The 16,208-nt window shown below is 41.0% G+C and overlaps 2 protein-coding genes across 3 annotated transcripts; one reads left to right on the top strand and one right to left on the bottom strand.

The window, feature by feature from the left end:
• The first annotated feature begins 632 nt into the window (after positions 1 to 632).
• Positions 633 to 3,822, top strand: LOC133919265 (mitochondrial outer membrane protein porin 4-like). 2 transcript variants are annotated; one of them, XM_062363625.1, is made up of 7 exons: positions 633 to 827; positions 981 to 1,048; positions 2,234 to 2,344; positions 2,469 to 2,558; positions 2,629 to 2,837; positions 3,049 to 3,388; positions 3,685 to 3,822. In XM_062363625.1, the coding sequence occupies exons 1-6, from the start codon at positions 785 to 787 to the stop codon at positions 3,353 to 3,355; spliced, it is 828 nt and encodes a 275-aa protein (XP_062219609.1). In that variant the 5' UTR covers positions 633 to 784; the 3' UTR covers positions 3,356 to 3,388; positions 3,685 to 3,822. The 2 variants fall into 2 exon arrangements, with proteins under 2 accessions (XP_062219609.1, XP_062219600.1); XM_062363616.1 differs by lacking the exon at positions 3,685 to 3,822 and having other exon boundaries at positions 635 to 827; positions 3,049 to 3,573.
• Positions 3,823 to 4,093: 271 nt separating this feature from the next.
• LOC133919255 (alpha-amylase 3, chloroplastic-like) lies at positions 4,094 to 15,310 on the bottom strand. Its single transcript, XM_062363607.1, has 13 exons — positions 14,973 to 15,310; positions 14,746 to 14,879; positions 13,873 to 13,927; positions 13,535 to 13,654; positions 13,116 to 13,233; positions 12,017 to 12,357; positions 9,860 to 10,488; positions 8,225 to 8,414; positions 7,125 to 7,231; positions 6,016 to 6,265; positions 5,092 to 5,214; positions 4,513 to 4,680; positions 4,094 to 4,384 (listed from the first exon to the last, which is right to left on the bottom strand). Exons 1-13 carry the CDS (start codon positions 15,222 to 15,224, stop codon positions 4,226 to 4,228), a joined length of 2,646 nt encoding a protein of 881 aa, XP_062219591.1. The 5' UTR covers positions 15,225 to 15,310; the 3' UTR covers positions 4,094 to 4,225.
• Positions 15,311 to 16,208: the final 898 nt, after the last annotated feature.

Here is a 16,208-nt window from a genome sequence, read left to right as displayed (position 1 = left end):
TTTTACGTGAATCAAGCTGTTTCGTATAAATTCACGGGTTTCAATTCAGGATTTCTCATTTTATTAGTTCGCATTTTATATTTGCTATCTATTTTGTCATTGATATCTGGAGTGCCGGACTAGTATGAAGCAAATACCAAAATTTGGCTTAAGAGAAAAGAGATAAAGATCCAAAAGAAAGAAAAAAATTCAGATTTTTCTGATCCCCGCAAAGAGAATTTTCAAAACCGTGTGGCAAGCGTGGCGAACGGCTACCGTTGATATAACACTAATTTTCCAAATTGGTTAGAAGAGATAGTTTTTTTAAAGCTATAGATCAATATATAGAAAATAAATTTTATAAAACTTGGTGCTGTAAAAGATTGTCATTTCTACGATAATATCTGTCCATTTACATTTTCTCTGCTTTAACTTACCTATTAAATTATAAGATAAATAATATTTTATAAAATCTTCTAGATAAAACCTATAAAATTTATTTAGTCTTCCCGTCACCAACCCTTTCTCCAAGAAAGCACGAACCGCGCGGCCTCCGGAGGGTCCAGCCCCCTTCTTGCTCTTGAAGAAAAAGACAACGAACGCCCCTTATCAAGAGATCTGGCCCGTCCATCTCACAACCGGCGCCATCCAGCGGTTCCCCCTCCCCTGCCTTTATAACATGTAGCCTCTCTTCCTCCTCCACACCGCAAAACCCCACACCACCACCGCATTACAGCATTTCTTGAATCTCCTCTCCGCCGCCGCCGCCGCCTTCTGATCCTCGGGCCGAACAGCTCCTCGCGCCATGGGTCCGGGACTCTACTCCGACATCGGCAAGAAGGCCAGGGGTCAGGACGACCTCGTGTTTCTTTTTTTCCTTTTGGTTTCCTTTTTGGGAGATTCTTGGAGGGGTTTTAGTGGCTATGGATGGTTCTTGATTTGATCTTTGCAAGGGACTGATTACTGGTTCCCTGATGTTTTTGTTGTTTGTGGGCTCGCAGATCTCCTGTACAGGGACTTCCAGACGGACCAGAAGTTTACCCTGACCACCTACGCCGCGAATGGAGCCGTGAGTATTGCTGGATTCTTCTTGCTCTTAGTGCCCTCTTTGTGGATTTCTTGGTTTGCATGCTATGGTTGCTAGTGTGGTAGTTCTTTTTTATGGTTTTGAGTCGGACTCTGAATGGTTGGGTGGGGTTTTAGGTTTGAGACGCGGTGGTTAGCGGGGTTGGGGAGGGTTTAGCTTATCCGTATGAGCAGATTGGGGTGTATGTCTCCAAAAGCAAAAGCAAAAAACAAACAGTCATCTGCAAAAATTCCACAATCTAGTGGGAATTGGCTTCTCCACATAATCCAGATTGTGACAATCCAAAGCAAAAATAAACAGGGCCTTAGTATGCTAGGGTTTGTGGTTGCTTAGATTTTGGGTTGGTTTGGAATCCTGGATATTAGAATAAGATTTAGGATCATCTGCAAATAGTTGGTGCATGATGATGTATTTTAGCTTGGTGATGTTAATCGGGGTGTTGGAAGTGTTAAGTATTTTTGGTTCCATTGGTCTGATGGATGATCAGTGCCAGAGGCTTATGTTTATATATTGTGTTTATGTATTGATGCTATCATTGTACTTTTTTGTGTCGTGCTAAAGTACTGGGTGTTCTGTAAATAAACTGAGATTTCAGTTGAACAATTCACAGTTATGATATTGTAGGTTTGAGCTTGTTTGTATGTTTGATGTTTCCATCTGTAGTTGCTGCAGGTTAACCTGTGTACTAGTTCATCGTTGGGTTAGAATAATTGTGTTTAACATATCAGATGTAGAGTGCTGATTGCAGTTTGAAGTGAATATGCAGTCACAATTTTGTTTATTTTTGTATACATCTATCTTAGTGCTTGAGCAATTCACAGTGGTAATCTCATAGGCAGTCACCCATGCATGATTATTCTTTGGGTTAGAATTATTCTGTTGATTATGCAGTCACCCATGCATGATTTTGTCTAGTTTTGCATGCATCTATCTTATCCTATAATGTCAGTTTAACTGTGACTGTTGTGCTGACAGGCTGGAAGTTATTATGTGAGTCCGTTTTACCTTTGTTCCATTATTTGTTCACCCAACCATTTGTCTTATCATGAAACACTCAAAATTATTCAATTTTCATTGGTTGAGCTTTCTACTGTGTGGAACTTCATTTTTCCACTGATGTTATAAATCTGATCATACACCTTTCCTTTCTGGAATTTCTGTCTATAGGCGATAACAGCTGCGAGCACAAAGAAAAATGAGGCTATCTTTAGTGAGATCCAGACCCAGCTGAAGCAGAAGAATGTCACAGTGGATGTGAAAGCAACTTCAGACTCTCTGGCAAGTTTCTTCTGGATTTGTCCTTGTACCACTCAAGCCTTATTATGTTGAAGTTCTCAGTTAACTGCCTGAAATTGAACCAATTGTTCTATGCAAGTGATTGATTTCTGTTTGTTTTCTTCAGCTCTTAACTACCATCACAACTGAGGATCTTGGTGCACCAGGCTTGAAAAAGATTGTAACCATTCCTTTTCCATATCAAACAGCTGGAAAGGTACACGTCTTCATCTTTTCCATCTTTTTTGATTCTCGTTAGCTCATTGAGATCTACCTTGTGGTTGCAGGCTGAAGTCCAGTACTTGCATGATTATGCTGGTATTGGTGCCAGTGTTGGCTTGAACTCAAAGCCTTTGGTTAACCTTTCTGGTGTGTTTGGCAACAAAGCTATTGCTGTTGGTGCTGATGTTGCATATGATACTGCTACTGGGAATTTCACCAAGTACAATGCTGGAGTGAGTCTCACCAATGCAGATCTCATTGCTGCTGTGATCTTGTAAGTAGTTTCTACTATGCATTTTTACCATTTGGGTGGGTAGTTTTCTGCTTTTCTCTTAAAACTTGCTTCTTTCAAACTTATAGGGAAAGTTTAATTGAATTGGTTCAAGGGCATTACTTCAATGATTATCTGCACCGTGTTATATCAATGCATGACTTTTGTGGCCATATGGTATGCAAAGTGATTAATGAATGGTTTCACTTGTCAGGAACAACAAAGGTGACAGTCTCACTGCATCCTACTACCACTTGGTGAACACGGAGAACAACACAGCTGTTGGAGCGGAACTGATCCACAGCTTCTCAAGCAATGAGAACACCGTCACCTTCGGGACACAGCATGCCCTGGACCATCTCACCACTGTAAAGGCACGCTACAACAACCATGGTGTGGCCAGTGCCCTCATCCAGCATGAGTGGAGGCCCAAGTCACTCTTCACCCTCTCGACTGAGGTCGACACCAAGGCAATCGAGAAGAGCTCCAAGGTCGGGCTGTCGCTGGTCCTTAAGCCCTGATGATGATGCCGACCCCTTTTTGGTTCTAGGATGGTATGTTTCCTTATCAGCACTCGAGGTCGAGTGATATGGCATCTCGATTCTGCAAGCTTTTCCTTCTCTAGTGTCATCCTGAGTGTTCGTAGTTGCCCCTAGCTGGTTTATATTTTGATCTGAATCAGTGAACAAGATTATCGGCGATCCAGTTCATTGGTCAATGCATAGTTTTGCTCAACTCACTCAGTGACATATTTTGTCTAAAGTTACTCTCTTTCAGTTAACCCTTTCAATGTTTTTGGTTTGAATACCCTAACTATTTGATTTGATGCGTATATGATTTATTTTTCTAGAAAAGGAGTGCCTGAAGTTTTCTAACAGAAAAGGAACGAGTGAATTCCATCTCTTGGTGCACAATGTCACGTGGAATGCCGGGTCTGCAAGAAATTGATATTCATACTTGAGCATATGTACTTTATTGCAAATGTGTATGATAGATATGATTTTACATCGCTGCAACATAGTGGAGGCATATCTGCAAAAGTGCATATAACACAGAAGCTAAATGAATGGGCAATGTACCTGCAGATAATACATAACCGGTGGGATTTGTATATATAAAATGTTATACTGTAACATATAGCATCGCGCTGGTGGAATCCTCTGTACGGCAAATGCTTCCATATACCTTTCTTGCATTCTGGCGCCATTTCCTAGCATTACGCTATTCAATCTCTCCCTCTAGCTTGTTGGGAAGGGGGGTCTAGGAATTTTTGGACTTAGTTCATATGAGAACTAAATCCAAGGAATTTGAATCGCAATCTGTGCACTATCCAACATTCTTAAGAGTTATAATATATACTTAGCTGTTACGAAAGTGGCGGCACATCAGGTCTATGATGACACTTCCCAGATTTTGTAATCCTGTCCCTCGGCAGCAACAATCCAGTTTAGGGGACCGCTTGGCTCAAAATGCTCTGGGCCAATTTTCATCGTTAACTTCTCATCGATCTCAGCCACATATAAACTCCTTTCTGCCTTCAGTATCTTGATCTGTAAGTGATGTATTATGTCACCAGCATTTCAAGCATAAGAAAATATTGCCATTGCACAATATAGAAACAAGATAACAGGATGGAGAGGATGGATTTGTTTAGTTGCATCTTCTCGACATGTTTTACCTTGCTGCGGCAATGAATTTTCTGACGACGTCTGATGGAGATAAATTTAGCAATCTCTGGTTGCAAGTGCGAAAAAATGTGATCATGGAAGACCACAGGAGTGCCAGGGTGAGTCAGGATGTAGGCATATCCTTGCAGCTCCATACCATAGGGGAATCTCCAATGACCCTGCAGACATGCTAGAAAGTGTAACGTGGACAGGCAGTAGTAAACCTTGCAGGTTTCTGAAGATTCCAGTTTTGAAGACTGCTGAATATCTAGCATTTTTTTCTTAGAATTTAGATGCACTTCAAATTTTACAAGGATTCACAAAATTAAAGACTGTAAGATTCAAGTTCAACTGGGCAGGATGAGAAACATTTATTTTAGAATTGAAACTAAGCAATACTGAATCAATAAGGATCAGCATCTAAAGTATTACTATCATTATTGAAAATAAACGCATCAGAATGATCAGGTTATTAGGCACGCAGGTCTATACATTTTGTGCTACTTCTATGCAAATACAACAAAACTACGGATATGTCCACTTGTGCATAGTGGATAATTTCTATTTGAATATAAGATACTGCATTGTACCTGAGTAGAACCAGTATCGTGATTCTCTATAAATGTGACAGCTCGTGAAGGCCACCAACCTAATACTCCAGGGGGTTTTCCTTTTTCATCAGACAAGCGCCAATACTCAGATCTTTCAAGTGCCTGTATAGCAAAAGTAAATTCCATATTACAGATGCAGGGAAAATAGTAAATGTAAGAAAGTGCACAAGGTCACACACCACTAGACTACAATAGCATTTTCCCCACAGGATGGGGAAGGCTGGTCATTCCATTTTTAGATGAGTAACGAGTTATACTCTTACCAGCAAACCACTTCACAACAGATTATCAACACTCAGCGATCCTCACACTATGGCAATATAACTATGCAAGATGCAAGCTAAAATCAACTGACACCCATGGTTTCGCATGTTGCATCTCACATAATAATTGTCAAAGCACTAAATGTTTGTAGAGAAATGTTGAAGTACCCATTGATAACGTTACATGATCCTCCTCAGAAAGAGGCAAAAAGACAAATGACATCATGGCCCAACCTAACAGGCGGGTAGTAGCCTTATAATACATACAGCATACCAGACATTGGATTGCTGGAAAATTGGTCAAGATATTTAGAGTTATCCACATCACCCATAAGCCAGAATCTAAATTCTGGTACTGCCAGGAGCCAGAAATCTTGGTGGGTACCGGGAACAAGGGACCCCAATGAGAGTGCCATTTTGAGCTGTTTTTCAAATGATGTTTTGAACTCTAATTGCTAATTAGATGTTAGTGTAAGTTTGAAACAGAAATGAAATGTCAACTGAGATTATTTTGAACTCTAATTGCTAATTACATGTTACTGGAAATTTGAAACAGAAATGAAATGTAACCTGTATCTTTTGAAACCCCTGCCCATAAGAACTATTATAAAGCTTTAAAAACTGTAAGTTGAAATCTTACAGCATGAAGTATTCCTTTAGTGGTGACATCAAATGCACCAGCAGTTCCATTTGTAGCATTTATCCAGTCGACGATTCTCTGTCTGTGGGCATCTTGATTGTAGTCCATTTCACCATAAGTGTAACTGAGGGAGTCCCAATACTCTCCTACTGCAAAGTATGGTTCACTTGCTTCCAAGTAGTCTTTGACATATCCACCCCAAAAACCACGAACGAAGTCAAGTCTCCATCCATCGTATCCAACTTCCTTTCTGCAAGCAGAACAGCTATGGATAAAACATGCAATGCTGACATTTTGCAGAATATTGTATTAACCACATTAGAATCTGAAAGGTACTGTTCCCATATTAAAGTAGCGGGAACTGGAAATATCACATGATCTGTCCTCAAAGAAAGGAAAAGATAATTTCCTACAAAATTTGCTACTCATCAAGGAACGATGTTGGCATTAGCGGGAAAAGCTCATGCAATAACTTGATTTGTTTACCTATTTCCCCTAGGGAGTGAAACCATAAGTCCCGCTAGCTGTGGTACTTTACTCAAAAAGCAAGCACGACACAATTACATAAACTTACAGGATCAATCATCCTAAAACCTATGCACCAGAGCAAGATATATATCCAGAACAGATCTCCTAGCAAAATCATTTTCCAAGGTATGTTAAACAGACGAGAATTTGCAGAGTTTCTACTTTCTGGTGCACCATTTGTCCATTCCAATAACTCGTAGGAGCTAAGCAGACTCAAGTACATATATTTTTTACCCAACCATGCCCCCCCCGCCCCCCCCCCCCCCCCAAAAAAAAAATCTGGTGGTAATCTGACGAGAATTGCAGTGTTTTTAGTGTACCATCCGTTCATTCCAATTTAGTGTAGGAGATAAGCTGAGTAAAAAAAAGAATTCCTTAAGAAAATTCCAGCTTTCAAAAGAAAGTTGATGAGGCAAGGGACAACTGGCACTCGGGTGCAAATTAGGTCCACAAACCATGCACGTACATGGAATTTATTTACTCATTTTATGGGGATGCTGCATAGGTGATGCATACAGCGACAAACAATGAAGCGTGAATAATGGCAGGAGCTTTGACCAAGAAATGACAGAATAACGGACCTCATCCAGCAAAGCCATTCTTTAAGATCATTCCTCACGAACTCTTGTGAGTGATCAATGTTCGGTGCTGCATGGAAATGATCTCCACTGCTCTTGTTTCCTCTTCCCTGCAGGGACCAGAGTTTTACCCCCAACATATAATGGGAGAATAAAATATCACATTTGCATAACTTTGGCAAAATATGTTGTACAATCTTGAATTTTCAAAGGTTGCTGAAGTTGAGTCTGTATCTTTTATTTTCCCCTTTTGGAACTAAAGTCAAGTTACTGAATTTCTTTATGCAACTAAATATGGATGTTAAAGTTGTGCATTTTGCGGCCAATACTACATGCAAGTATAAAGCTTCAACAGGCCCCGTTAGAGTTACATATTGGTGAACTGAAACTTTTAGTCCATGCGGAGGAACAAGTTGACCAAATTTATGCGTTCATCTTGCTAGAAACCATTTCTGGGCAATTAAGGACGCAGAACAGAATCATTAGAGTTCAACAAGGGAGTTCACAGGGGTTGCATCCATGATGCCTGTTCACAGGGATGCCTACAGTGTACTGTCAATTTCTTCTTAATTGTATCCATGGTGCCTGTTCACAAGTAGGCCTAATGTATTGTTCTTGGTTAATTGAGTTCATTAACCATATAGATATAATAATCATACCGGTAGTTCAATTAGCGAGTTACTCATTTCATTGGCTTACTGGTCGGACCATTGATCCACTGGTCCCACCACCAGTTTGGAAAATATAGTAAAATAATGTTGGCCAGTAGTGTGCTAGAGAAATACATCATAAGAGCCTTTATTTTCCATCCATATTCAACAGACATCCATTGCCAGGCTTGTTAGTTTGGCTGGAAGGGCACAATATTTGAACCCTTGCTCGCCCAATAACTTAATGTGCGTAGGGAGTAGACTCGGTCTAGTGTTCGTTCAGTGTGAAACCAGCAGGTTCAACTGTGTTGTCATTGGCTTAAAGCAATTTATTAGCATGAACGGTCAGTTTTCCTAAACAATTTTAGCCCACGGTCGAATTTTTTAAATGTTTCATGGAGAATCATATCCTAAGTCTTATAGATAAATACATTTCGGAAGAAAAGGCCTTACCTGGAAATGTGGATCATCAGCGACAACCGCTCGATCATCCCAATTAATACGCCCACCAAAAATATTCCAGACACCATTTTGGTTCTGAAACTGAGCACACCTGTGATTTAGAACAGCATCACCAAGAACCTTGATGCCAGCTTCATGAAAAATCTTCACAAGCTCCTTCAACTCATCCATGGTCCCATATCTGAAACATTGCTTTATAATGTTAATGCGTGAGCTTGCATGATGGGTTCATAAACATATACTGTTTAAGAAAATGATTTTCTAAGTCTCACATTTATCCTTCTGAAGATCATTGGCTTTTATGCAAGGTAAACAGCAAAATAAGAAGCTTTATAAGGTCAGACAAAGTCAGGTAAATTGAGCAATAGATGTCTGGACCAAGTAAACTGAGGATAGTTTATTACTCCTGACTGCAAACGATAGCTTTGTCATGCTTCTACACAGAAAATTAGTAGAAAAACCTTCAGAATTCTACACACCATTGAATCACAATGTTTACAATCTACAAAGTCTCACACTACAATGCCCAAAGGTAGTCTAGGGCTCTAGGCAAGCAGATAAAAATGTATGGTCCATCAATGATCTGCAACATCAGTTATCTAAGTACTCCATATCTCCCTCCCAGCTATTTCATCAGAAGGAATGTTCTCTATGGTGATGCAATATAACTACATTTCTACATCAGTTGATCTAATAAGAACATGCAATATTTTCTGTTGTAGACGCTTTTGTCGGACAGACTTACAGGAGATGGCACCGGGGGAATTCAGCACAGATCGTTGGAATGGGCCAAGCTACTTCATCAGGAGGTTAGAGAATCAGTTAGAGATAGAGTTTGTTAAGTTTAAGTTAGTTCAGTTAGCTTCATTAGTTGGAGATAGGATTTGTTAGTCGGTTTTAGAGATAAGATCATTGGTTTATCTGTAAACGCTAGCACTATTTAAAGGCTATATGAGTCGGTATAAGCAAGCATGAATAAAACATAAGTCCATCTAATAGCTGCTCAGAGCCTCTGATCAAGAGGGCGAGTACGCCTCATCCCCCAGCCATATCACTTTCCTAGTTCTTTCATCAAGAAGGGATGTTGCTGATAAGTTTGTCAGTTACTTGGCAATAACCATGCTTATTCTTTTTTTGTGAGCAAAATCATAAATAGCTCAGCTCTTTGCATGATGACACTCATGTTTGCCAAACTTCTAGCCAGAATGAATAAAGAATAATTCCCAGGGACAATATCATGGCAGTGTTTGCACTTCTCTCAAGATGAAAAAAAGTTTCTCATATTTAGTACGAATAGAGTGGTCCAATAGTCATAAGTTCTAATTTGAGCACCAGTCAAGTTCTGAAAAGGCATTATAGGATAAAGCATTAACAACTTAAAGATCATAGCTTAAGGATGATTGCTAGCATCTACAATTTGCATGTTGCACAAAATTGTACTAGGGCATGCAACATGTGAGTTTTGTTAGTTCAATTTAATCAGGCTCAAAATAAGATATGGTGGCTCTAGGTATCCAGTATAAGAGGCCTCAAAGGAGGTACTATCATATAGAACATAAACAGATGAGGACCACAGTACTATATTTATCAAATCTTCAAGGAATAATTTTGCATGGAAGAATATACCTGGAATTTAGATTATATAAATCCCTTGGCATGTATCCTTCAGGTGATACAGAATCAGTAGGTGGTGGTGACCAAATAATGGTAAAACCCAGGGATGACAACTCCTTGGCCTTTTTACCAAGCTCAACATACCATTTTCCTGACTTATGAGATTCCCAGTTAAATCCTTGGCATAATATTTCAAAGCCAGATCCAGTGCCAGAACAAGCTGGCTTCACGCTTGTTGGGTCATCGTGGTAAACAGACTCCTCTACAGTATCAATTGTGGGGCTCCTAAAAATGCTATACGCTTCTGCTGCTAGCCTTTCAATTTCTTGCAGGATATCTTCTTGCAGTACTTTATTCTTAGCTCTCTGACCTCTTTTAGATGATAGGCCAGCCACCAGATTTCTTATATCGTTGATTAAACCATCTTCTTGTGAAGACTTATCAACTTTCTGTGCCTCAACCTTATCAGTATCTTGGGCACTTCTGCGCTGTTCCACTCTTGTAAGAGGAATGCAGAAATCGGATCCATTCTCCAGATTTCTCAACCAAGTATACTCATCAAGTTTGAGCACGAAAGACAGACCAGAATACTCTGCATCTAGTAAGAATGATATAGAGTTGCCTGTTCCATCAGCTTTTTGCTGCAGCATCAGATAAGATGTGTGATGAGGAATGCTTCACTGATTTCACAACGCTAAAGTCATAATCACCAAGAAGAAATATATAAATGCTCAATCAAATGGAGAAGTAACAAGAAAGGCATTTTTTGGCAGCACCAGCAGAGCATATGTCAAAGAACAGAGAGGAGACTTGCATGTGCATTGAGATGTACTTCAAAGTGAAAAGATGACAACTTGTAAGTAGTTGGTCCTCACTTGACTAACCAGAAAACATCATCCTAAAAAGAAGGCAACCTCATGGATAACAGAGTTCAGACACAAAAACAGAGAATTTCACAAACGGCAAACTTTAAATTTTTTGTAATTTAAAGTTTCTGAAGTTCCTTCAAATTTCAAAGAACTGAACTTGTGTTGTAGATTTTTCCTGGTGAAAGGGGCACAATACAGAACTAACCATATTAACATGGGAATGATATCACAGTTCACAGGACAAAGTATGTGTTATGGGCTGGGCCTTGGGCCTGTTTGGCAGTGCACAGCAAGGAAGCAGCAGCAGCACCACATGCCAGGAAAGCCAGGAGATAGGATCATTAGTTGCCTTCGAGTCCACTGTTCGCCTAAACGGGCTATACGGTCATGTACGCGGCGTGTAAACGCTACACGATGGCCTGCTGTGTTCTCCTAAACGGCCGTGTAGCCTGATTAATCACCGTGTAGCCTGATTAATCGGCCATGTAAGTCCGACTATTAGCTAAACGATGGTTGACCGCCCGTGTAGCGTTTACCGTGTAGGAAAACATTGTTCGAGTCTAAGTCATGATTAGATAAGATTGTCAGCAATTTTGGTTAGTTAGGATTGGATTAGATTTGTTAGTGGAGTCCTGGTCGGCTGTATAATGCCTACCCATGTCAGGTCAATGGGCAAGAAAGAAGAAACCTAAAGAGCAGTTAGAGCCTCCGTGAGGAGGGCAACTAGCTGGTTTCTTCCTGCTATCCCATCTACCCTGGCCAATCCATATCAGTATAAATCTAAGGAACAAAAATTCTTTTAAGAAAATGTTTAAGGCAAAACACAAGCTTGTGGAAAAGGGCATAATAATAAACTCGCCTTTACATTTCAGTTTCTCAAATTCTCATGGTACTTTAGAAAACTTATAATTCATGCACTTTAAAATTATCAAATTTGAAAATGGGATAGAACGGTGAAGTCCATCCGAACCCTCCAATGAGGAAATAAGGAGAGTTTTCTGTTGTGGGCATCCAGAATCATAGTTACCACTTTAATCTATGGTGGTGGTGGTGGTGGTGGTGACTTCTAGTTCATATAACTTGGAAGTGCAAATGGTATGGTTTCGAATTATGAGAGTACAGTTGGAATCATAAAATCCAGAAATGCAAGCGAGCCTCATGTAATCCTACTTCAAAACTCCTTTGCTTGTTAATTATTACAGGGCACAGATGGCTAGTACATTCCATCTATTTTTTAAAAAATTAATACAATTCAATTTCATCCAGTTTGGCCTTCCAACAGCTAAATTTTATCTCATACCTGTAGCAATGTCTGAAGAGCTTTCTGTCGGAAGATTCTCGTTGTTGGTGGATGTGGTTCTGGCGGGATCTCCCATGCCATGGTATTGTCTTTGTGAACTCCCCAATGGATGATAACTTCTCCAGGAATATCAGTGTCGAATTCCACAAGCCTTTTATGTGTTTCGTTATGTTTCCTCACAGTAACAGTTACAATGTTCTGAACGTACTCTGATTTTAAGATAGGGTATTCCTCATACAACCCTGAAATTAGTTTTCCACTCAAACATGTATCACCAGGTACAGTTTCCTGTGGCTGAGCACTAGATCCTTCATGTTCCTTAAACTCATGCTCCAAAGCTCCTAAGAAATCAGACATTCAATATGTTAGATAACTTTTCTAGACGCCCAAAAAGACTATAATTCTCAACTTTTAAAAGCCGATAGCAATGTACTTCCATGAGACTGCTACAGCAACGCATAAGTTCTAGTCTTTTAGACACGGGCATATGTAATCAAGACAGTAGCTTAGAGGAACAAACCAGGCCATAGGTGTAGACAACATTAGTTTCCAGGCAAAAGAAAAAAAAAGAACAATACGGAATAACAAAACATTCGTGTTGGAATTTTTTTTACAACAGTTCCTTGCAATTATGAATTTATGATTGCTCAAAGGAGGAATTCATCGGTTTGTGGCTTTGTGCTACTGGAAATCCATAGCTTGTATGTTCATGTTCTATAAACCTAGAGAAGAATTAGATGCTATAACATGGAGTGCATTTTGTGCATCTGTGATGAAAGATACTTCGATTCAATACTGTTGCTTTGAAAATAGTAAAGGTTGTAGAATAGAGCAGACCGTCAATGCAGTATTAGTCGTTCAGAGATAACTAATGGGCATTCAAAATATCCTGTAAACTAGCTTAAAGTTCCAAAGCAAAAACAAGGACTCCCTCTTTTTTTATGAAAACAAGTACTCCCTCTGATTGAAATTAGAAGTTGTTTTAGGATTCTTGTTGGTCAATTTTTTTAGCTTTGATCATCAATTTATATAAAAAAAATATCTAGATTGAAAACATATGATCCAAAAGAAAGCAATAGTCATTGAAATTCATAATAACCTGGCCAGATACCAATATCTTGTTTTGCTTGTAATGGAACTCCACCATCAAAGGATCCATATAAGGGTATTCTGAAATCCCTGCCCTTATGTTGAAACCATGCACCTGTTTCCTCTTCCTAGCAAAGCAACAATAAATTGAGACATTAAAATTGAAAGCTGAATAAACAACCCTTAATAAAAGCTAAAAGAGACAAAGGAACACATAGGATTTAAAATAACAAATGAATCTATCAAAATATTCCGCTCAGATGAGTCATGTGTTTGGTATTGCCTTTTGTGTGCAGATAATCATTTTCCCAGAAAACTAGAGCACGTGAACAATAATTTCCAGCTTAGGTGAGTTCAGCTACTGTTTCAATTGGCATCGCCTAGAGTACAAGAGTCAACACAACGTCATTGAGAAAATAGCATCCGAACCTTTAGGACAAAATTGATAGCCGCAATCTGAGTGTTCTTATCTAATTTGATTTGCACTTCATAAAGCGTCCTCCCTTCCGAATTGGGTACAATCTCCAATAGTGTTTCAATTGCATAGTCCTGGAAATTTCAAATATTGTCCAGCAATTGGAAAGCTGAATGAGTACAATTAATGGCTAAAGGATAAATAAGAAAGCGGTGAGCCTTTTGACAATCTCAGATATCAACAAAAATTGGAGGTTCCTGGCATGTTTGTATCACATTGACACACACATGCCAACGACAATAGCTGCGACCTATTTTGAATGCTTGAACAGTGAACACAAGAGTGGACCAACCTTGATTGGAACTGAACCGGGTGGTCTCATTTCTGAAGGAGGCTGATCCCATTCTCTGCATATCCATGGATAACAGATGATAAGATGAAATTGTTCATTGAACATTTTTGGTCCAAGGAGACAGGATCTGAAGGTGGCAAATGAAGTAAAAATAAAGTAACTAGTTGTTTCTTTTCCTTTTCTAGGAAAAAGAGCACAAAGGCCTTATTTTTTAAGCTTGAATACATACAAAAGGAACGAAAGAAATGACAAATCTTAATAAATACGACACGACAAATTTTTTCTTTAACCAAATGATAGAAAATCAGGATATCAAGACTACTCCGACGGAGTCGAAGTCAAGGAAACATAGCAACCAGTAACCTAAAATCGCTTAATCAGATTATGAAAAGTTCTCCTTCCAGTTTTCCTACATGCTATAAAGCGGCTTAGATGCTATTCAATTTCCAAATAAAAAACATGAAATCTAAGGCATTTAAGATTGGTTCACTTACGAACAACCAAAACATCTCCAACACCAGACACCTTTCTGATCAAAACCTTTTAAAAAAAGTTTTGCGCCCTCCGGGTGCCATACTTCCAACTGCACACTAGCATGTTAATATATTTTTTTAGTGAATGTGTTCACGACTTCCCCTAAATGAACGCGTACCCAGATTACAAGTTGCATGGTCTACCATTTCACAACTTTCCAAACGTTTAACCTGAAGTTATATAGATCACAAGTCAAATCTCACTGAAATGGGCATGCCTGCAGGTCTGACCCCATCTGTTACTCTTAATAATGCATAAATCGTTGTCCGTGATCCATCAACACAAGGACGCATCCACATTCAGGAAAAGAAATTGAGCAACAGAAGAGAAAGATATTACCTTCCATGCTCACCATCGTAAGAGACTCCCCAGTGCAGCACCCATTTCCCCTCCACATCGCATCCGACCACGATCTTGCACTTGCCGTCCCCATCCGGCTCCGCGTCCACCCTCACCCACGCCTTCCCTTCCACCTGCGTTCACCACAAAACCCATCATCACAATCCCCACAACCAAAAAACACACCATTTTAGCAGAGATCACACAGCGATAGCACAGCAAGTTACAGTTTGGCATCGGCGCAAGGGGAACTTCTCGGAAAACACCGCTCCGGCGTCCTCGTCGGCACCAGCCACCGGCGTCTCCGCCGCGCTGGCTCGGGCCACGACGCGGCCGCCGAGCCTCACGCGTCCGTGCGTGGCGCGGCACCGCCCGGCCCGCGGCCGCGCAGCCACCAGGAAGGCGGCCCCGAGCAGCCCGCCCCACGCCGGCCGTGCAGCCCGCGGGATCGCCGGAATGCAGCAGCTACCCACCGACATGGCGCCCCTCTCTCTCTCTCTGTCTGAGACTCGGCGTGCGTGCTAGTGTTGTGTGGGAAGGAACGGATGGAAGGGGAAGGGGAAGGGGGGCGGGGTGGGGGGAAGCGAAGCGAAATGGTTCGGAAAAGGTGCGAGATATCCACGGGCCGGATTACGTGGCAGGAAAGGCAAATGAAGTGAGGCCCCTCGCGGGGAGGATTGTTTAGCGGGCCCACGCGTCAGGTGCGATAGCGAAGGCGAAGGCCGGTGGGGGGGGGGGGGGTCCCCAGGTCGCTGAAGCTATTTTGGGATCCCGGGGCCCTCGGTTAGCGGTAATTAATTGACGCACCGAGAAGGCTGAAGGGTGTGGGGAAGACAGAAAGGGGCGCGCCACGTAAGCGCGGAGATAGCGCTGATGCCACGTGTCCTAAACGGACAGCTCGGGTTTCGGGAAGGATGCTGTTATGAAACAACCTTTTATCATCAGCCGACTGCCTCGTAGTTATCTATGATCTCTGGGTAATAGACGTTTGTTTAGGAGTATCTCTGTGAATAGATATGAATAAAATTGTTCGTCATATATAAATATCGGTATCTATTAATAAAAAAATCAACTGTTGAATCTATTCTTGTTTCTCTTTCTTTACATCCAATCTAGTTCAAATACGTCATTAGCACGCTCTGCACTAAGTGACAGCAGAGAAGAAGAATAGAGGCGCGAAGGTCTTCATTGATCTTGGGTGAGCGCCATGGCGAATTTGAACATATCTCCCATGGCTCTGACGACTGCCCTCCTTTGTGTTATGCGCCAAGAATGTTGTCACCGCCCGAACCACTACACGTGTCGTCGTGGTCTTCACTTCGCCCAGGGTCGCGGTCGTTGTTGTCACCGCTTCCTCCACGGTTGTGGTCACCATGGTGCTCCCTCCATGGTTGCGATCGTCGTGGTCCTCGCCTGCTTTGTCATCCTCGGGCTGACGCACGCGGTGTCCTCAACCCGATGTC

The sequence above is a fragment of the Phragmites australis genome, chromosome 1 (assembly GCF_958298935.1).
Source record: "Phragmites australis chromosome 1, lpPhrAust1.1, whole genome shotgun sequence".
In the NCBI taxonomy this organism is placed as follows: domain Eukaryota; kingdom Viridiplantae; phylum Streptophyta; class Magnoliopsida; order Poales; family Poaceae; genus Phragmites; species Phragmites australis.
Note: the sequence above shows the minus strand (reverse complement) of the source record. Positions and strands in the feature narration are given on the sequence as shown.

Excerpts from the sequence above, each read along its gene's own strand:
- LOC133919255 (XM_062363607.1), bottom strand. The coding sequence starts at position 15,224 with ATGTCGGTGGGTAGCTGCTGCATTCCGGCGATCCCGCGGGCTGCACGG. Across the intron at positions 13,234-13,534 it reads CTATCAATTTTGTCCTAAAG|GAAGAGGAAACAGGTGCATG; the intron begins GTTCGGATGCTA and ends TTGCTTTGCTAG. Across the intron at positions 4,681-5,091 it reads ACGATACTGGTTCTACTCAG|GGTCATTGGAGATTCCCCTA; the intron begins GTACAATGCAGT and ends GCATGTCTGCAG.
- LOC133919265 (XM_062363625.1), top strand. The coding sequence starts at position 785 with ATGGGTCCGGGACTCTACTCCGACATCGGCAAGAAGGCCAGGG. Across the intron at positions 2,345-2,468 it reads AAGCAACTTCAGACTCTCTG|CTCTTAACTACCATCACAAC; the intron begins GCAAGTTTCTTC and ends TGTTTTCTTCAG. Across the intron at positions 2,838-3,048 it reads CTCATTGCTGCTGTGATCTT|GAACAACAAAGGTGACAGTC; the intron begins GTAAGTAGTTTC and ends TTCACTTGTCAG.